The sequence below is a fragment of the Neospora caninum genome, chromosome IX (genome assembly GCF_000208865.1).
Source record: "Neospora caninum Liverpool complete genome, chromosome IX".
NCBI classification, from domain to species: Eukaryota; Apicomplexa; class Conoidasida; order Eucoccidiorida; family Sarcocystidae; genus Neospora; species Neospora caninum.
Genome location: NC_018390.1, coordinates 2,088,442 through 2,103,847, shown reverse-complemented (window position 1 = coordinate 2,103,847; position 15,406 = coordinate 2,088,442). Strand labels below are relative to the sequence as shown.

Sequence of the window (15,406 nt, the reverse complement as noted above, 5' to 3'; positions counted from 1 at the left end):
ATCCGGTGGCGGTTCTTGTTTTGATGAAACTTTCACACCCAGATATCTCCACACCAGTCAATCTGTTCATAACACAGCTTCACATTGATTTTTGAGGGTATGTTCAAGCGTATTTTGCGGTCGGTGTAGCAGTAGGATGGGAACGTCGGATGCTACGTGCTATGAAGGATTATGAAATTAAACAGTTCCCTCCAACGCAAGTCTCTACTAGATCCTGTATCTACAACTACACAGGAAGACTCGGGGGCTGAATAATTGGCATAGTTTGCTCATATCTATTTAATTATCGCTTCAAAAGTGAGAAAACCGTACTCCCTACAGGGGGGACAGGAGAAAAAACCGTTTCTATCTCCCTTTTATTTCACCTGAATTTGAGCAGACTTACCGCAACGACCCGGTTAACTACCCTTCGATTGTATCCGGCCCGGGTTTTCGTTGGAGCTATGGTCAGGAACGGTCCTACGCCGTTCTGCCTCGGCATGGAAATTCTACTGGCGAGTCAACGCCACACAGCGACACCTGTTTCTTGGAGACAGCATGCATGTGTGTGTACTTTTGACACACTCATGGTAGCTAATATTGTGACCTCCGAATCAGCCCGCATGCATCCCTTCTCATGGATACCCCGAACAGCAAATATATACTACCCCCAGAAGAAGCGCGTCGTAGTAACTCGACCACTACTAACTCGCTAAAGTGTTGATTCTGTGGCGGCCAAGCCCCCCAATTTTTTTGGCAGACACCACCCCTAGTCAGAGCAGAGAACTGTACAACACTCGCCGCTTAACCCGTCCGCAGAAAACGTTACCAACACTCCTGTAGTAATAGAGACGTCGCAACAATGCATGTGAGGAATGAGTGGAGTGAACTGTGATGAAGAATTTACCAGTTGCAATCCAAAACATGTTTTGCTGACGTGAATGCGAAGCTGCATGCACGCTCAACCGTAGCATCGATTCGTAGCGAGACAAGTACATGCAAGTCAGCTCTGGTCAACATGCAAACTGCAAGATTTGAGGCTCAAAATCGTCGTCTGGCCCGTACGGGGTGTCAATGGCGCGTGACATAGAGTGTCCCCTTTCCGACATTGCTCATCTTTCAAGACACAGAGTTCCTTTTTCCACCAAAAATAGATATGGTGCTGCAACTGCCTTTTCCGCTAGCGCCGTCGGTTGTTGTGACGTTTCCGGGGGGCCTGACGGTTCGAGCCCTACTACGGAAGTCACAAATTTGTCTGTGCCTGTTCACGGCGAGTTGTTTCTTCTCCATGCCATGGTAGGGCTGCTCCATATCTCCAACTATTTGTGGACGACCCGTCATGCACAAGCAGTGCACTCCTTCCCGTCAGCTGCAGTGGACTTACTCCTCAGACTCGCCACCGGGACTACACAATCAGGTTTTCGCGTGGCTGACGTGCTTCATGAACCCTTTTCCGGATGTTGAGTTTCCTGTTTCTTAAAGGCACCTTCGTACGTGCCTGCACATCTTCCGTCTAGGCCCATGTGCGTTCTCGTCCGCTCCACAGGAGACTTCGTCTGCTTGAGTTGTCAAATGTCCGGCGCCATGCCTTCTCAAATCTAGTCGTGTTTTTCGCTGCGTGGCGCTAACGAAAAGGGGAGGCTGCTTCGCGCCTCGTGCCGCTTCCTGAACCTCCTGCTTCTTCGGCCGGCGCGCGCACCTGCTTGTTGCAGCAGACGCGTTGATGGAATTTTCCTCTACGACAAAAAACGGTTGTACCACCATTATTTCCCCTTCAGCTCCTTCATTCGCCACGCTACGTTGCACTCTGACGAGAACCTCTCGAGAGACACATCCCTGCAGGACTCCAATAACTCTCGAGGTGAACCGATTAATGGTGTCATAGACACGAGGTTGCTGACGCAGGGGAGTCAACGTAGGCGCCGACACCAGGGTATCAAAGGCCCCTATTACCCAAGAAATCATGCTTTTCCGGCTATACGGTATGAAAGCATAGCCCTTTTCATTTGAAAAACTGGAGGTGTGATCCGCAAAACAGGTTTCGATACCGCGGGTTGCAGATCGACGAATGCCGCTGCAGCTCCATCGACTGACCCTCATTCTGGGGGCAGGGTTCCTTTGTCAGGCGTTGGAGCTCGCGTGAGAATTGGACATGCCTTGGCAACGGAAAACGGTGAGTTGAAGCTGGGCAACGCTGTTCTGGTACGTGCGAAAAACTCCGGTGGATTCAATAGAATAGGATACACGGCCGCCACGGACGCTATCTTTGGTGACTGAAGAGGCAGCAGCAGAGAGTGATTCAGGGTCTCAGAAGCGCCTCCGAGCTGGCCATTGCGGGTGCACAGGTGGCCGTATCGCGTTCATTTCGAGCGAGCAAACAGGGCATAAAAGTGAATCTCGTTCGAAAGCAGTAGCAAGCGACGGTACAGCCCACGCAGATATCATCTGCCTATTGCAACTACCCGACCGGTATTGTTGCGCGGTGATGTCCAGGCATGCACCGAGACAGTGTTCGTCATTGCCGAACCCCCCTGCTTGGAACACAGGAACGTCTTCCATACCGAGATTTTCTGCCATGGACACCAGACACCGTTCGCATCTGTCCCTTCCGCATGTGGAGTGAACGGCCCTAACTTTGGAACGGTGGCGGCCGACAGATTTACGCACGGCTCTACTCGGACACCTGCGAAGTCTTATCGTTCGCGGGACAGAGTGGCGGAACACTGTATTGAAGTGTGATCTTTTCCGGCTGGTGGGATGGCAGACGGAGCCTGAGGTGACGGTGAGACACGCATTTCCTGTGGATTACGGCAAGGGCGAAGACGATGGAGTCTCGAATTGGTCAGAAAGGTGAACTTCGGAACGGGAAGCTCACATGCGAAGGCTCAGATGTGGCAGCAGACCTTTCAAATAATTCGTCTGAAATTGTCGCTGACGCGAACGGCACGCCCCCTACTGTTGTCGACTCCAGAGAAAGGTATAGACAGCCAGTGAGGACACTTCAGGAGCGTCTGGGATCTCGTCCAGCGCGTCGAACCAACGTCGACTGTGACGACTGTGGGGGCGATACTGGCATCACGAACTATCAACGCACGCGAGTGTGTTCGCCCAAGTCACCGGAGCCTAACGGCGCGTTGCGATCTAGCCGTGTCACCGGAGAGATGCAGCATGAAGATGATGGAGAAGGCGGTAAATCGCCAGAGCGTATCGTAAATCGACAGAATGACGCTGCTGGCGTTGTGAGGAGCGGCCAAGGTGAGGATATTCAGGAACCGTGGTATTCGTTGTTGACGCCTTTTCCACCGTTCCTGATTTCGCTGTGGGCCCGACAGTTGCAGCTGCAACAGGCTGCTCTTGACAAGGGCCTTCTTCCTCTTCCTCTCCACAATCCTTCGTCATTCTGTTTCCTCTCCGCATCGCTTCAAGCTCTGGCTTCGCTGACACCTCTACTCCATCTCCTTCATGGTCTCACGTACCTCAGGTTGCTTCGCCAACACCTCGATGGCTCATGCACGTCATCGCCATTTCCGACTTCGCTGCCTGCACCAGCCTGCCAGCCCATACAGTCGGGCGTTGATGTGGGTCGCCTTCGTGACGAGGCACATGCGACGCGACAAAGTGCATATTCGCATCCTTCGCCGACACCATGTTCGAGACGTGCTCGCGCCGTATCCCCTTCGTTTCAGCAACAGCGCAGCCAGCTTGTCGATGGTCCTCGGCAGCTTCCCCACATCTTACTGGCCTGTCTACTGAACCTCGATCGCGGCTTGTTCGTACCATCCTTGTCGGCCTTGCTGGCGTCACACGACCTCCGTCCTTGTAAAGGACCGGGAAGCTCTGGCGAAGCTACGGATCCAGCAGACGAGTGCGAGTCTGCTGGCAACGCTGCGACAACTCCCGGGGACACTACTGGGCTCGCCAGCCACCCACGCGAGGGTAAGGAGGGGTGCGCAGCCAGAGACAACTTTGTTGGCAGGCAGTCCAGGGTGCCGGAGTGGTGTTTGGATTCTTCTTCCGCAGGCGCACCTTCGTCTTTGCTTGATCTCCTGCGAAGGCTCGAACTTTCGCCCGTTCCACCGGCTCTGCCGAGCGCTAAGACTCTTGATCCGGCAGAGGCCTGCCCGAATAGCCTGGATAAGAATGCCCACCTGGAACAGACGAGCGAGTGCCGCGACGGACTGGTGCAGTGCCGCAGATGTGTTGACATCCACGAGGCCCTCGCAAGAGTAAGGGCGGCCTCTTTGTCGAGCTCAGCCACTCTGGAACGCGAACGACTTCAGATTGTGCGGGCGCACCAAGGCAAGGCAACGACGAATCAGCATGGCATGGCTGCTGCAGTGTACAGGGAAATATGCAACGCTGCGCGTCATCGCCTTCCAGGTGACCTAGGGATATTCGGGGAAGCAACCAGCAATGATATGTTCATGCGAGAACAAGACGCGCACGAGTTCCTTCAAGCGCTGCTGGAGGAATTAGACGAGAACTGTCGCGCCGCTGGAGATTTATGCTCTCAGCTTTCAGGGATCCTTGAGAATGCACTCGCTTACATCTCCACCGACCCGGGCTGTCGGGGAACAGAACGGCGGCATGACGCCCACCGACAGTCGCGGAGCCGGGGCCGAAAAACTCTAAATGGCACGCCAGACACCCGACTGCACACGGACAAGGACGACGACATGGCATTACAAGACGAATCGGGGGCACATCGAGCGGAACAGCAAATCCACGACGTCACACCTGGGCTCGCTACCGAACGAGACATGGCATCTGGTTCCGGCCCGTCCGCATCACCTCAGAAACAGAAGGCAACTCTGGCGGACGGCCGCCACCCAGAAGCGGCTTTGCCTCACTTGACTCCTCCACGAATGACCGACGTCTTCTCGGGATCAATCGCTGAATTCACGAGATGTCTCGTTTGTGGCTACTGCACACCAGAGCGTGTCCTTCCATTTTCATGCTTGCAGCTTTCTTTGGGTTCCGCCTGCGAATCTAGACTTATCTCGAATCTGCCTTCCATCCAGGAGCTTCTCCGGAGTACGTTGGGACCGCAACGGGTGCAAAGCGTTGAGTGCCTATTTTGCTCGGCAGTCGCGACATTGAAAAGACTTCAGTTGCGACTCCGAAGCGACCCTTTCTTGGTCGCGTTTAGCCGCTTTGGCGGCGCATGCAGTGGGCGACAGAACGCGGAAGCTGGCGATTTCGGCCTTTCCAGAGACGGCCGAGAAGGCGGTACACCAGAGGCAGATACCGTCCATCGGCTCACGCGCCAGTCCACGTCCCCTGGCTTCAAAGATATCCTAGGGAGTTTGGACGATCCGTGCGTTGACAGCTGGCCAGCATCGGCAACCACCGGGTCTGCAGATCCTGGGATGCCCTTCAGCTTCGACAAACGGCTTTTGTCCGAACCAAGAATCCCAGGCTTGTTTTCATCTGTATGGTCTTTGCCTGCGTCGCTCATCCGGGGGTACGTACACCGCTGGGCTCTCGTCGGGCAGCTGACAAAGTTTTTCGCCCTCCGAGGAGGCCTGAAAACGACGGACGCCCTGACAGAAGAGCGCCGTCCGCCAGCCGCATCACAGGGGATGCCGCAGCTGCGCCATTCAGAGGCGGTGGAGCCGGGCTCAAAGACCCATACGGTACACGCTGAAATAGAGGAGAGGGCTCTCGATGCCTTGAAACTTCGCGCCGGTGGGCTGTGGGCCGCAGTTCGGCGCTCCAAGGAAAAGGTTCAACGCCTTCAACAGCTGCCTCAAGTCCTCATTATTCAGGTACGAGACTGTCTTGGAACTTTTGAGTTCACGACAGTTTGGCCAACATGCGTGTCGATGGCCCGAAAACCGTTTGATGAGTTTCAGCTAAAAGTGCGTCACGCAACGGTGGTTGGTGATGTGCGTACGGATCGGTCGCATTCACGATGTTTCGTTTGCTGGGTCGTGGATCGTGATGCCGTCGATGAAATGGCGATGGATATCTTTTGCTCGTTCATGTAACGTCACTCCGCATAGTTGTGTCTGCCGTCCTATTTTTTGTTTCTGGTTTGCAGATCAGTTCATTAGGCGTCACGGCGTACGGTCAAGTCTACAAGCAGCTGGAGCGCTGTACCTTTCCTCTTGTACTTGATGCCTTGTCTCTTCTTGGGCCTGCGGGGGATAATGTGAACGGCAGTCATGCCCATTCTTTTAACAGCAGTGACGTCTGTGAGCTACCCCCGCAGACCAGCCCGGGAATGCTGAGTTCGGAAACTCAGAAGCGAGGAGTGGTAACCAATTCTACGACATGCGACCGGGGAATCTGCCCAGCTGCAGGATGGGGGTGTGAGAGTGCGGCGGAGACGAATGCCGATCTCCAGCAGGAGAAGCTGAGAACTCGATTTAATGGCCCGCTGTACGAGCTCAGGGCTGTCATCAGTCATCTGGGTAAGGGCGCACAGTAAACCATGTGCAGCTGCGTCACCTGCGTTTCCGAAGCTGCTCTCGATAGCATCCTACCAGCGTTCAGTTTATAAGTACCTCACCGTGTTCGTCGACTCTCGATGCCAACTTCCCGCACGATTTCCCGCCTTTCGGGAGGTGACCATCCTTTCGGCCGCCCCATCCAGTAGAAGGGGAATGCACTCACTTTCAGCGATATGTCTTCTTCGTGCACATGTCCCCCGTGCGCAACAGGTGGTGTGGACGGTCCATTTCTGGGCGCACGTGGTGTAGTGGGTTGCGGCAAACGTGGGCTCGTGTGGCTGCGACGAGGATTTGCTTTCATTGCTTCTTGGGCGTGTGCGGATTGTCCCTCGTTCACACGTACTGGCTCTGATTCCACAGCACACCAACTTCTCAATTTGAGTGATGTCTCTCTGTTCAAGTTCGTTTTAGTTCAGATTCTGAATCGGGTTCCTTTGTAAAATGTGGTCTACTTGCCGTTTGGTCTGCAACAGGATGCTCCGCGTCAAGTGGTCACTTTGTATGCTACCGCCGCTGGGATGCGCGCGCATTCGGGCCGGGGCCCGGCGCACGTTCTCTGGTAAAGAATTTCTGCGCGACCCCGGGAGTCCGAACGCTAGATGCAAGTGCTGTAATTGACTCGAGTCCACCGGGAGATGCTGCGGGGCACCATGGAAATGCAGGTGGCTGCGAGCTTGAGATGAGGCAGGGTGCAAACCGAGCGGTCAGTATGAATTCACCATGGGACCATGCTGGTACATCAGGTTCACGGAGACGGGATTCGGAAAGCGCGGCCCGGGTTCTCGTATCGGCTACCGAAATTGAGGCGAAGAGATTTTCTAGGGGGACGGACGATGCCGTTCGCTGCCAAGATACATGCGCAGCAGGCGGGGAGGGTGATTCTTTTTGCCTCAGCTGTTCGGCAAGACGTTCAGAAGAAACGACCCAACGCAAGGGTATTGCGCAGTGCGACAAGCCTGGTAGTCCTGAGCAAGGAGAGGCACTTCGCGCTCGTACAGCGTGGACCAAGGCGAGGCAGGATATGTGGCTGCGCCAGAGCACCATTCTCGGTGAGACAGACAAAACCTCACTTCGGGCGACGTCTTCGGCCCCACGGGAAGATTAGCAGCTTTGCCTGCTGCTACCCTGAGTAATGTTCCATTTCATTCATAGTCGGTTGAGATAGAGTCTTGTGGTTTTCCGGCCATTAGTTGGCGCCACGTTGCAGAGCCTGCTTCTGATCCGGTGTATGTACGCTCGGTGTGCACTACCAGAGTTGTCCCCTGGAATACGCAATCGTTTTGACCCCGTGCGCAATCACGCTTCCTTATTTCTAGACGGTAGATGGGAAGGTGTACTAGAGCTCACCGCAATTGCTGCCGGACGACCAGTGCAGACTTGCGTCCAACTACATCAGGGAAGCCAGCATGCTTCTGGATTTTTTCGCTCCTGGGCCGGGTGGCCCAGTGCCGTTCAGTGGAACACATTTCATGGAAGCCCCACGGCATGGACGCAGGTTCTGGCTTTCATATCTACTGGTTTACACTGATTTTTGCGCTTTTGTTGGTTCCCTGATTCTGCTGCAGGAGCATCAGCTGCGTCGTTTGTTCGAGTGTCGGATTCCTGCGTTCGGGTTGTCGGCGTGGACGAAGTCATGGCGACAGCGCCTTACCTTCTGTTCTACCAGGTTGCCTCTCCGGCTGTTTTTTGATCTCTTGCGATGTGTCGCACCCTTGTTTTTTTTTGAAGAGAGAGATATGGAAAATGATGTTCGCTTATTATCTGACAATCATGCAATAGGACTTCTTCGGTGGGTTTTCGCTGTTTTGGTAACGGGCAGTCTTTGCAACTCCAGCCGGTAGTTGTATTTGTATATGGAAAAAGTTTAGTGGGTTTGCTACACCCGTGAGCGAGACGGATCTTCGTCTGCGATTCACTGTGTTTCATCAAGAAAACTCAGACCGGGGCCTCTTATTGCGCGTGGCGTCTGGCGTCTCTGTCCGCTTAGCAAGCGAAGGCTGAACCCGACTTGTCCTACATCCGCCGAACGCGTCAACTGCGCATTCCCCCCACAGACTCGTCTCGAGTATCGGATACGTCTCTCAGGCCCCAAGTTACAATCACGAACTCCTTTTCCCCGAAACAAATATTGGCTTCGAGATAAATCAAATCGATAGAACATTCATACCAAGGCAGCATTTGTTTTCGATATGCTATGGTGACAAGTTTGCTGCAAACTCGAGGCGTCCAGACAAGCACTCGCTTGTACACACACTCAGACACGAGCGCAGTGCTTGTGCCGCTGGTAGCGGCCATCCTGTTTAGTGTCGGCGATATCTTGGGTTTCTTTTATCAGGGTTTTTGTAGCTCGCTGGTTACATACTTGCCGATATTGTCGCCTTCGAGATATGGGTGTGAAAAAGTGGATGACCATCTCTGGAGTCAAAGCCCCATGAGTAGCCCGTTAATCGGTAGTTAACTAACTATAACTCCAGTTATTCAATCCTCGATTCATGTGAATTAAAATACACACGAAAATACGAAAGAGGCAGTTTACGCCACTGGACTGCTTAAGACAGCTAAAAGTGTTGGATTTCAATATCCTACTACATTAAGGTTATTCCACATCGGTTATGTTCTAGGCGTACCAAAGTGAATACCATGATATTCGTACAGCTTGTATGCAAATGTTGGTTTTTCAAATATACGCTGGACACCAGTATACTTAATGCACTTAACACGGTGGCCATGAAAAGCACAATGGAACTTGGATCCGGTGAACAAAGACATTCAAGATCTAAACCAGTAGTCCAACTCGTACCTTCCCAGGTACAACTCTGACAGTGCCGCTACAGGAGACACGCCCTACGAGGGAGTGTCATGATCTGTCCGCACGGCGGGTTGATTTATTGCCTCTCGCTTGGAATGCACGGGAAAAGGAAGCACACCTGTGGTCCTGAACTGAAAGCTGTTCCTATAACAGAACGTCCAAAGAGGTGCATGTTAGAGCAAAAAATGCGCCAGAATGGGGGACGAGTTCCCTCAGCACCCTATGGAAGACTTGGGGAGTGCCGTCTGCAGGCCTGCGGAACTGCCAACATCAACTTTCCAAGGTCGCGGAAACCAGTTGAAGGCGGTATCTCGATTATGCATGCACAGTGACTTGTCTGGTACCGTGGAGCAGACCACTCTTCCAAAGGTCTGTTGAAAGAGAAGCCTCTCCAGTTGAATGCGCCCGCAGCCGACCAGACTCCTATATAAAGTCTGCGAAGTCCTTCCGCGCGTCGAGACAGAGCAGGTGTGTGGTAGAGCAACAGCCGCAGATCATCATCAGGAAGTGCTAGCACTTGTATTGCCATGCTTGCGGTCAATACGGAAGACGTTTCCGTTGTGCAGGTTTCTCTTGCCCATTCCCTGTTGACTGCGACGTAACTGAACCCAGCACCGTCTGCCCCCGAATGCCCCCCCCCCCTCTCGAAAATGTAGCTCCGGGGGACTAGCCGCTGCGCGCATCGAGGAGCCACGGATTCACAGCCCGTTTCTATTCGCCAGCATCAGGAACGACTCTTAAATTGTTTGCCAAAGGCCTCCACTAGTTGCTAACTTTTTGAGTTCCCCCTAAAGGGGGCTACGGACCCTCCCACCTTCCGCACTTCCGTCTGTGTGCTGTAGCCAGAGGAGACTGGCCCTTGTCGCATGCACGCATGCCACATCGAGGCTCACGGAATAGAAGAGCAATCAGTCGGCTTTGCAGCTGTCCCCCTCAGCCGGCAACTCCAGGCGAGTCGCTTACCTTTCGCGAATCAAAGCCTCGCCGACGAAACGCGTTTTTGGCGTTCACGACGAAGCACCTCTTGTTTCTGACTTCTGCCTCCGGGTTCAAAGCAGTCCTCGCAAGGTTCTTCTCCCTCGCTCTGTACGGGAGTTGCCAGACCGCTTTGCATTGAACGTACCCTTGGGGCACCTTTCCACAGTGTTCGCTGCTGTCCGTGCGAACCGTTTCATTCTCTACTGTTGCCTCTGCTGTCTCCGCTCGTCAGCGAAAAGATTTCCTTTCGTACTCTGAAGGCGCTGTCTCGCGGTCGTCCTAGGTTTGATTTTCCGAACTCTTTTACCCCCTCCTACCCCCAACAATTTTTTGTCGTGTTCCGTTCTTGCGCCTGGCAAGACCCGGTCGTCCCTGAAGTCGTACTGTTCCGCTACGCGGCTGTTGTGGCAGGAAAATCTCTGTTTCTCCTTCATCATCTGATGCTGCTCTCCGCCTACGCAAAGGAGTGAAAGGTGCGTACAGTGGGGCGAGATCTTACCACTGCCGGTCGTCTTTCCGAACGTCCACAGGCTTTCCCCCGCGTGGATGCCAGCGACACTCCCGCGGCAAGACAGCTGTTGATAAAATTCCTGCGTTTCGGAGATAACCGCCGAGTTGCACAGCGCTTGGACCGTGTTTTTCCTTGTCCTTTCTGAGCGCCCAACCCACAGTTCCCTTCCAGTTGCCATCCAAAATGGCTGCCGCGCTCCGCTTTCTGAACAGTGCACTCACCCCTTCCAGGTCGGTGTTCGCTTCTGGGAGGCGAACACAGGTCGGGCCTCTTTTTTTCACTGAGAATGCTCGGCTGCGTGGCGCATGCTCTCGGCGGTTCTCTTCTGCGGCCGGAGGCCCCACAGCAGCCGCTGCAGACGCGCGGAAGCCCGCCGCACCGGCGTCACAGAGATCAGACGCATCAGTTGGAGCGGCCGTGGGTACACCAGCGTCTCCTTCCCGGGAAACAGGCTACAGTTTTTCTACGGGTCGCCATGCTGCCGACGTCTACGATGTGTTCGTTGTTGGCGGCGGAGTCACTGGGACGGCGCTGCTGTATGAGCTTTGCAAGTTCACAGGTACGGTTCTTCCCCTCCGAGTTTCGTGGACGAAGCTCAGAAGGACAAGGGGCGAGCGCCACAAGCAAGCATTGCCTTATGGTGTGCATCAAGTGAGCGCATAATTTGGAGAGGTGCTGCAGCGGCTGTTTTCTCCAGGAAGGAAACAACAGGGAGGCGCCTCTCGGGGACTGTTTTCACATCGCCGGAAAAACTTCAGGGGGAGTGTCCTTTGCTGGCGTGCGTGGCTCTGCTTTCCAATTGTCCATTTGCATGCGTTCGTCCACGTGCGCGTTTGGCAAAGAGAGTACGAAACTGAGTGTGGCGACTGCTTCAAATCTGAACCGTACGTTCGCCTTGAACAAAGAACAAAGAGGTCCAGAGGAGAAGGGCTCGAAATGAAAATGAGTCGAGGGGATCGCGTCGCGCTTTTAGAGGTTCCCTCGGGTCAGCCTTGCTCATTGCTCGTCCACTGCCAGGGGTGCGTGTTCCCTAAGGCGTAAGAGCCCGGCTTCGCAAATCTCCGTTTTTCACAGTGCCGCCGAGCGACCATCCACTTTGTGGGCAGATGCAGGTTTCCTGCCTCGTTGCCCGTCTGGCTGGTCTGCCCATCGGTCGCGCGAGTCGGAGGAGACAAGCGGCGGCCGTGACGCGCGACAGGGGAGTCATTTGGGTTGCGCAGTTGTGCGCTGTGGAGAGGCAAGACGTGTGTATCTGTGTGAACAGCTGCCTGCCTACCGGTCTGAGGAATCTCTCCGTGAACGCCCCAACCCGTATCGCCTGTCCGTGACTGGTGTGCAGATCTGAAGAAGATCGGACTAGTGGAGCGGCGTCCCTCCTTTGCGGTCGTTGCCTCATGCCCACGAAACAACTCTCAGACGATTCACTGCGGCGATATCGAGACGAACTACACTGTTGAGAAAGCAAAGATCGTGAAGCGTCAGGCAGATATGCTCCGAAACTACGCAACGAAGTTGCCTCCGGCGGAGAGAGATATGGTGGTCCAGAAGATGCAGAAGATGGCGCTTGCGGTTGGAGACGCAGAATGCGAGTTCATGGAGAAGCGATTTCACGTCTTCAAAAACCTGTTCACCCGCATGCAGTTTATCGACAAGAAGAAGGTCCGTCCCGGATCAACCAGGATTGAGGCAGCTGCAGGAGGGTCGGGAGACAGGATGCCCGAAGTCGGCATCCCCGTCAGACGCACCTATTGTGATCTTTGTTTCGTGATGTGCCAGTCGGGTTCCACGGGGAGAGCAAGCGGCATTTAGGGCAGGTGTGCGTGAGCGAGAAGAGAGTGAAGCCTACGGGTATACGACGGCTTTGTACACGGCAAAGCAGACGCTGACGCACTCCCCCGTGCCAGCGCCCAGACACCCCTCTGCTCCGTTTCCCTGCAGATTGCCGATGTCGAACCACGCGTCGGAATGAAGAATTCCCATTCTCTGCGACCAGACCCGACATGCGCCATTTTTATTCCGGACGAGCACTCGGCGGTGAACTACTACCATTTGGCTGCCTCCTTTGTTGACCAGGCGAAGAAGCACGCCAACGGCAAACAGGTCAGGCGAACGCGAACTGTCTGTGCATCAGTCTGAGACTCCGGATCGCCTCTCCTGATTTTCCGAATGCGCAGACGTAAACGTTTTCCTGGGTCTCAAAGGGCTCGCAGCTCATGGCCGTGCTACCACGCGGGGCGGCGTGCCGTTGAGAAGTCTTTTCTTGTTCGTCGTGGTGCAGCGTTGTAAAGTGCAGGCTGATGGAGCGCAAGCAACGGAAGGCGGGAAACTCGCGCAGCGTGTGTGTATTTCGCTCAGCTGGTTTCCTTTGTGTACACTCAGTTACTCTGTGTAATGAACCTTCTGGAGTGTGTGTCCCCCCTGCTGCTGCGCTGTAGGTGGATATTCAAACCTCGACGGAACTCCTTGACCTTCAGCATGACGGCGACACGTTCTCCATCAAAACAAGCCGGGGCACAGAGAGAGTAAGATTCTGTGTGGGGCCCCGTGTGTTCTCTCCTACGCTTTTGGCTTCTGTCTCTGTTGACATGCGAAGGAAGAGCAACGTTGTGGTTGAACAGATCTGCTGGGGCCGCTGAGGGCCTGAAACGGTGCTTGAATTTTAACAGAAGTTCTCGGATCACACGTGTCTATACTAGCAGGTTTGACCACGACAGCCGACAATGCCTCCACAACATGGCCCATACCGTCTATTTGCTGAGGAGTTCTGTCGTTTCCGGTTCAGGCTCGATTCGTCGTTGTCAGCGCGTGCGGTCAGTCGCTGCTGCTGGCACAGCGTATGGGCTACGGACTGAACTTCAGCTGTCTCCCGATGGCGGGTAGTTTCTACTTTGCGCCGGAGATGTTGAATGGGAAAGTGTATACGTGCCAAGACCCGCGACTCCCGTTTGCTGCTGTGCACGGAGACCCAGATCTCGTTGCAGTGGGAAAGACACGGTTCGGTCCTACCGCTCTTCCATTGCCCATGCTCGAACGATACAATGCCTCTTCCATCAGCGATTTCTTGCGTGTAATCAACCCCGACATGAATCTCGTCAAGGTGTATTTGGATCTCCTTGGCACGTCCCACATGAGAAATTACGTCATGAGGAACTTCCTCTTCGAAGTCCCGAAGCTGAACACCACACTCTTCGCCAACGTAAGGGACCAAAGGAGATCGTGCATCGCGCAGGCGCTGTCGATAGGGGGTTGATGCACTGCGGAAAGTGCGGGAATACCCTTCGCGTAGTCAGAACGATATGCAGGTAGCACTACGGCGTCCGAGTCTCAGAAGCTTGACGGGGGATGAAACTTTTTGGCCTGCTTCGGTTCGGTCAAGAGATTTTAGACAAATGGCGTCTGTCTCGCCGACGTTTTTTTCAGTCGTTCGTCGGTGTCCGTGGAGCTACAGATGCACCAACGGAACTTGCCGACTCATATCATAGTCCTGGGGACGGCCACGTCACACGGTGCAGGCGAACCAACACAGGCAACATTTTGGGCCACCGTGGTTTGCGATGTTGCCTTGGTGTTTCCTCCAAGTTCATGCAGCGAAAATCCAACACGCTGCCGTTTGCTGCCTCTGGGGTGTTGTGATTACAGGATGTGAGGAAAATTGTTCCGTCCATCATGCCTGAAGATCTCACATACGCAAAAGGTTACGGCGGCGTTCGACCTCAACTCATTGATAAAGAACAGAAGAAATTGCTGTTGGGAGAAGGCAAAATCAATCCAGGTGAGCTGGCGCTGTAACCAAACACTTGCAGAGCTTCTGCTTTGACAACCGTGGCAGGCTGATGGGGCACGAGTAGGCGTTGTAGGTTATCCGCAACTATGCCTTCCTTGCAAGAAATCACGCGAGGAATGGTTTGCTGTTTTTCGCACCTGGTGCTTCGCATTTGCGTTGACCTCTGAGAATGAGTGCCAGAATGTTCCCTTTGATCCGATGTATCTCGAGACTATCCTGAGTGGAAGTGTGTACTCAATCACTGATGAACCGGTGTTATGGGTAGGTCCATCGCACCGTGTACAGGCCGCGAATATGAGTTGTGCAGTAGCTTGGTGGTTATATCACCCAAGGGCGTCGTAGGTGTTTGTAATGGTCACTCCAGATACTCGAGCACGGATAAGTTCCCTGGTGCAGAGAGACGAGGAAACTCTACGAGTGGCTCATGCGATAATGTGAAAATGTTTTCCTGTCCACGCAGGCACCGGAATTATTTTCAACATTACACCGTCACCTGGAGGTACGACGTGCTTGGGCAATGCCGAGATGGACATGCGTGCAATCTGCAAGAGACTGGGAGCGAACATTGATGAAAAGCTTTTCAGACAAACGCTTCTGGAGGGTGAATACTCCGTAACACACTAAGAGCCATTCTTTTTTGTAATCGCTGCACGACGTGTCGACATTGTTTCGTGGATATATGGTTCCTGCGTCCCGGATGGCAAAGTGGAACCATAGGGTCTCACCCGCATATCGGTCTATGCTACCGCGGACGAACGGTAGCCTGGTCTAAGAGGAAGACGGGACTGGCAGGTTTGCCGTGACTAGCCGTTGCTTTTGTTTCTTTCTGTGACCCTCTCGTGGAGCGTGACGGTGACTTGCGCATGTCTTTCGCGGTACCGCGTACCACA

General features: G+C 54.1%; 2 protein-coding genes across 2 annotated transcripts; both read left to right on the top strand.

Moving 5' to 3' along the window:
• Window positions 1–3,625: 3,625 nt before the first annotated feature.
• On the top strand, window positions 3,626–8,124 carry NCLIV_040980 (conserved hypothetical protein; the record flags this gene model as incomplete). The annotated part of the gene is made up of 7 exons (XM_003881007.1): window positions 3,626–3,647; window positions 4,000–4,205; window positions 4,944–5,013; window positions 5,068–5,747; window positions 6,023–6,395; window positions 7,349–7,483; window positions 8,000–8,124. 7 exons carry the CDS (start codon window positions 3,626–3,628, stop codon window positions 8,122–8,124), a joined length of 1,611 nt encoding a protein of 536 aa, XP_003881056.1.
• Window positions 8,125–10,915: 2,791 nt separating this feature from the next.
• On the top strand, window positions 10,916–15,140 carry NCLIV_040970 (putative malate:quinone oxidoreductase; the record flags this gene model as incomplete). Its single annotated transcript, XM_003881006.1, has 7 exons — window positions 10,916–11,291; window positions 12,072–12,391; window positions 12,671–12,832; window positions 13,168–13,254; window positions 13,515–13,928; window positions 14,372–14,504; window positions 14,977–15,140. The coding sequence occupies 7 exons, from the start codon at window positions 10,916–10,918 to the stop codon at window positions 15,138–15,140; spliced, it is 1,656 nt and encodes a 551-aa protein (XP_003881055.1).
• Between the last annotated feature and the right edge of the window lie 266 nt (window positions 15,141–15,406).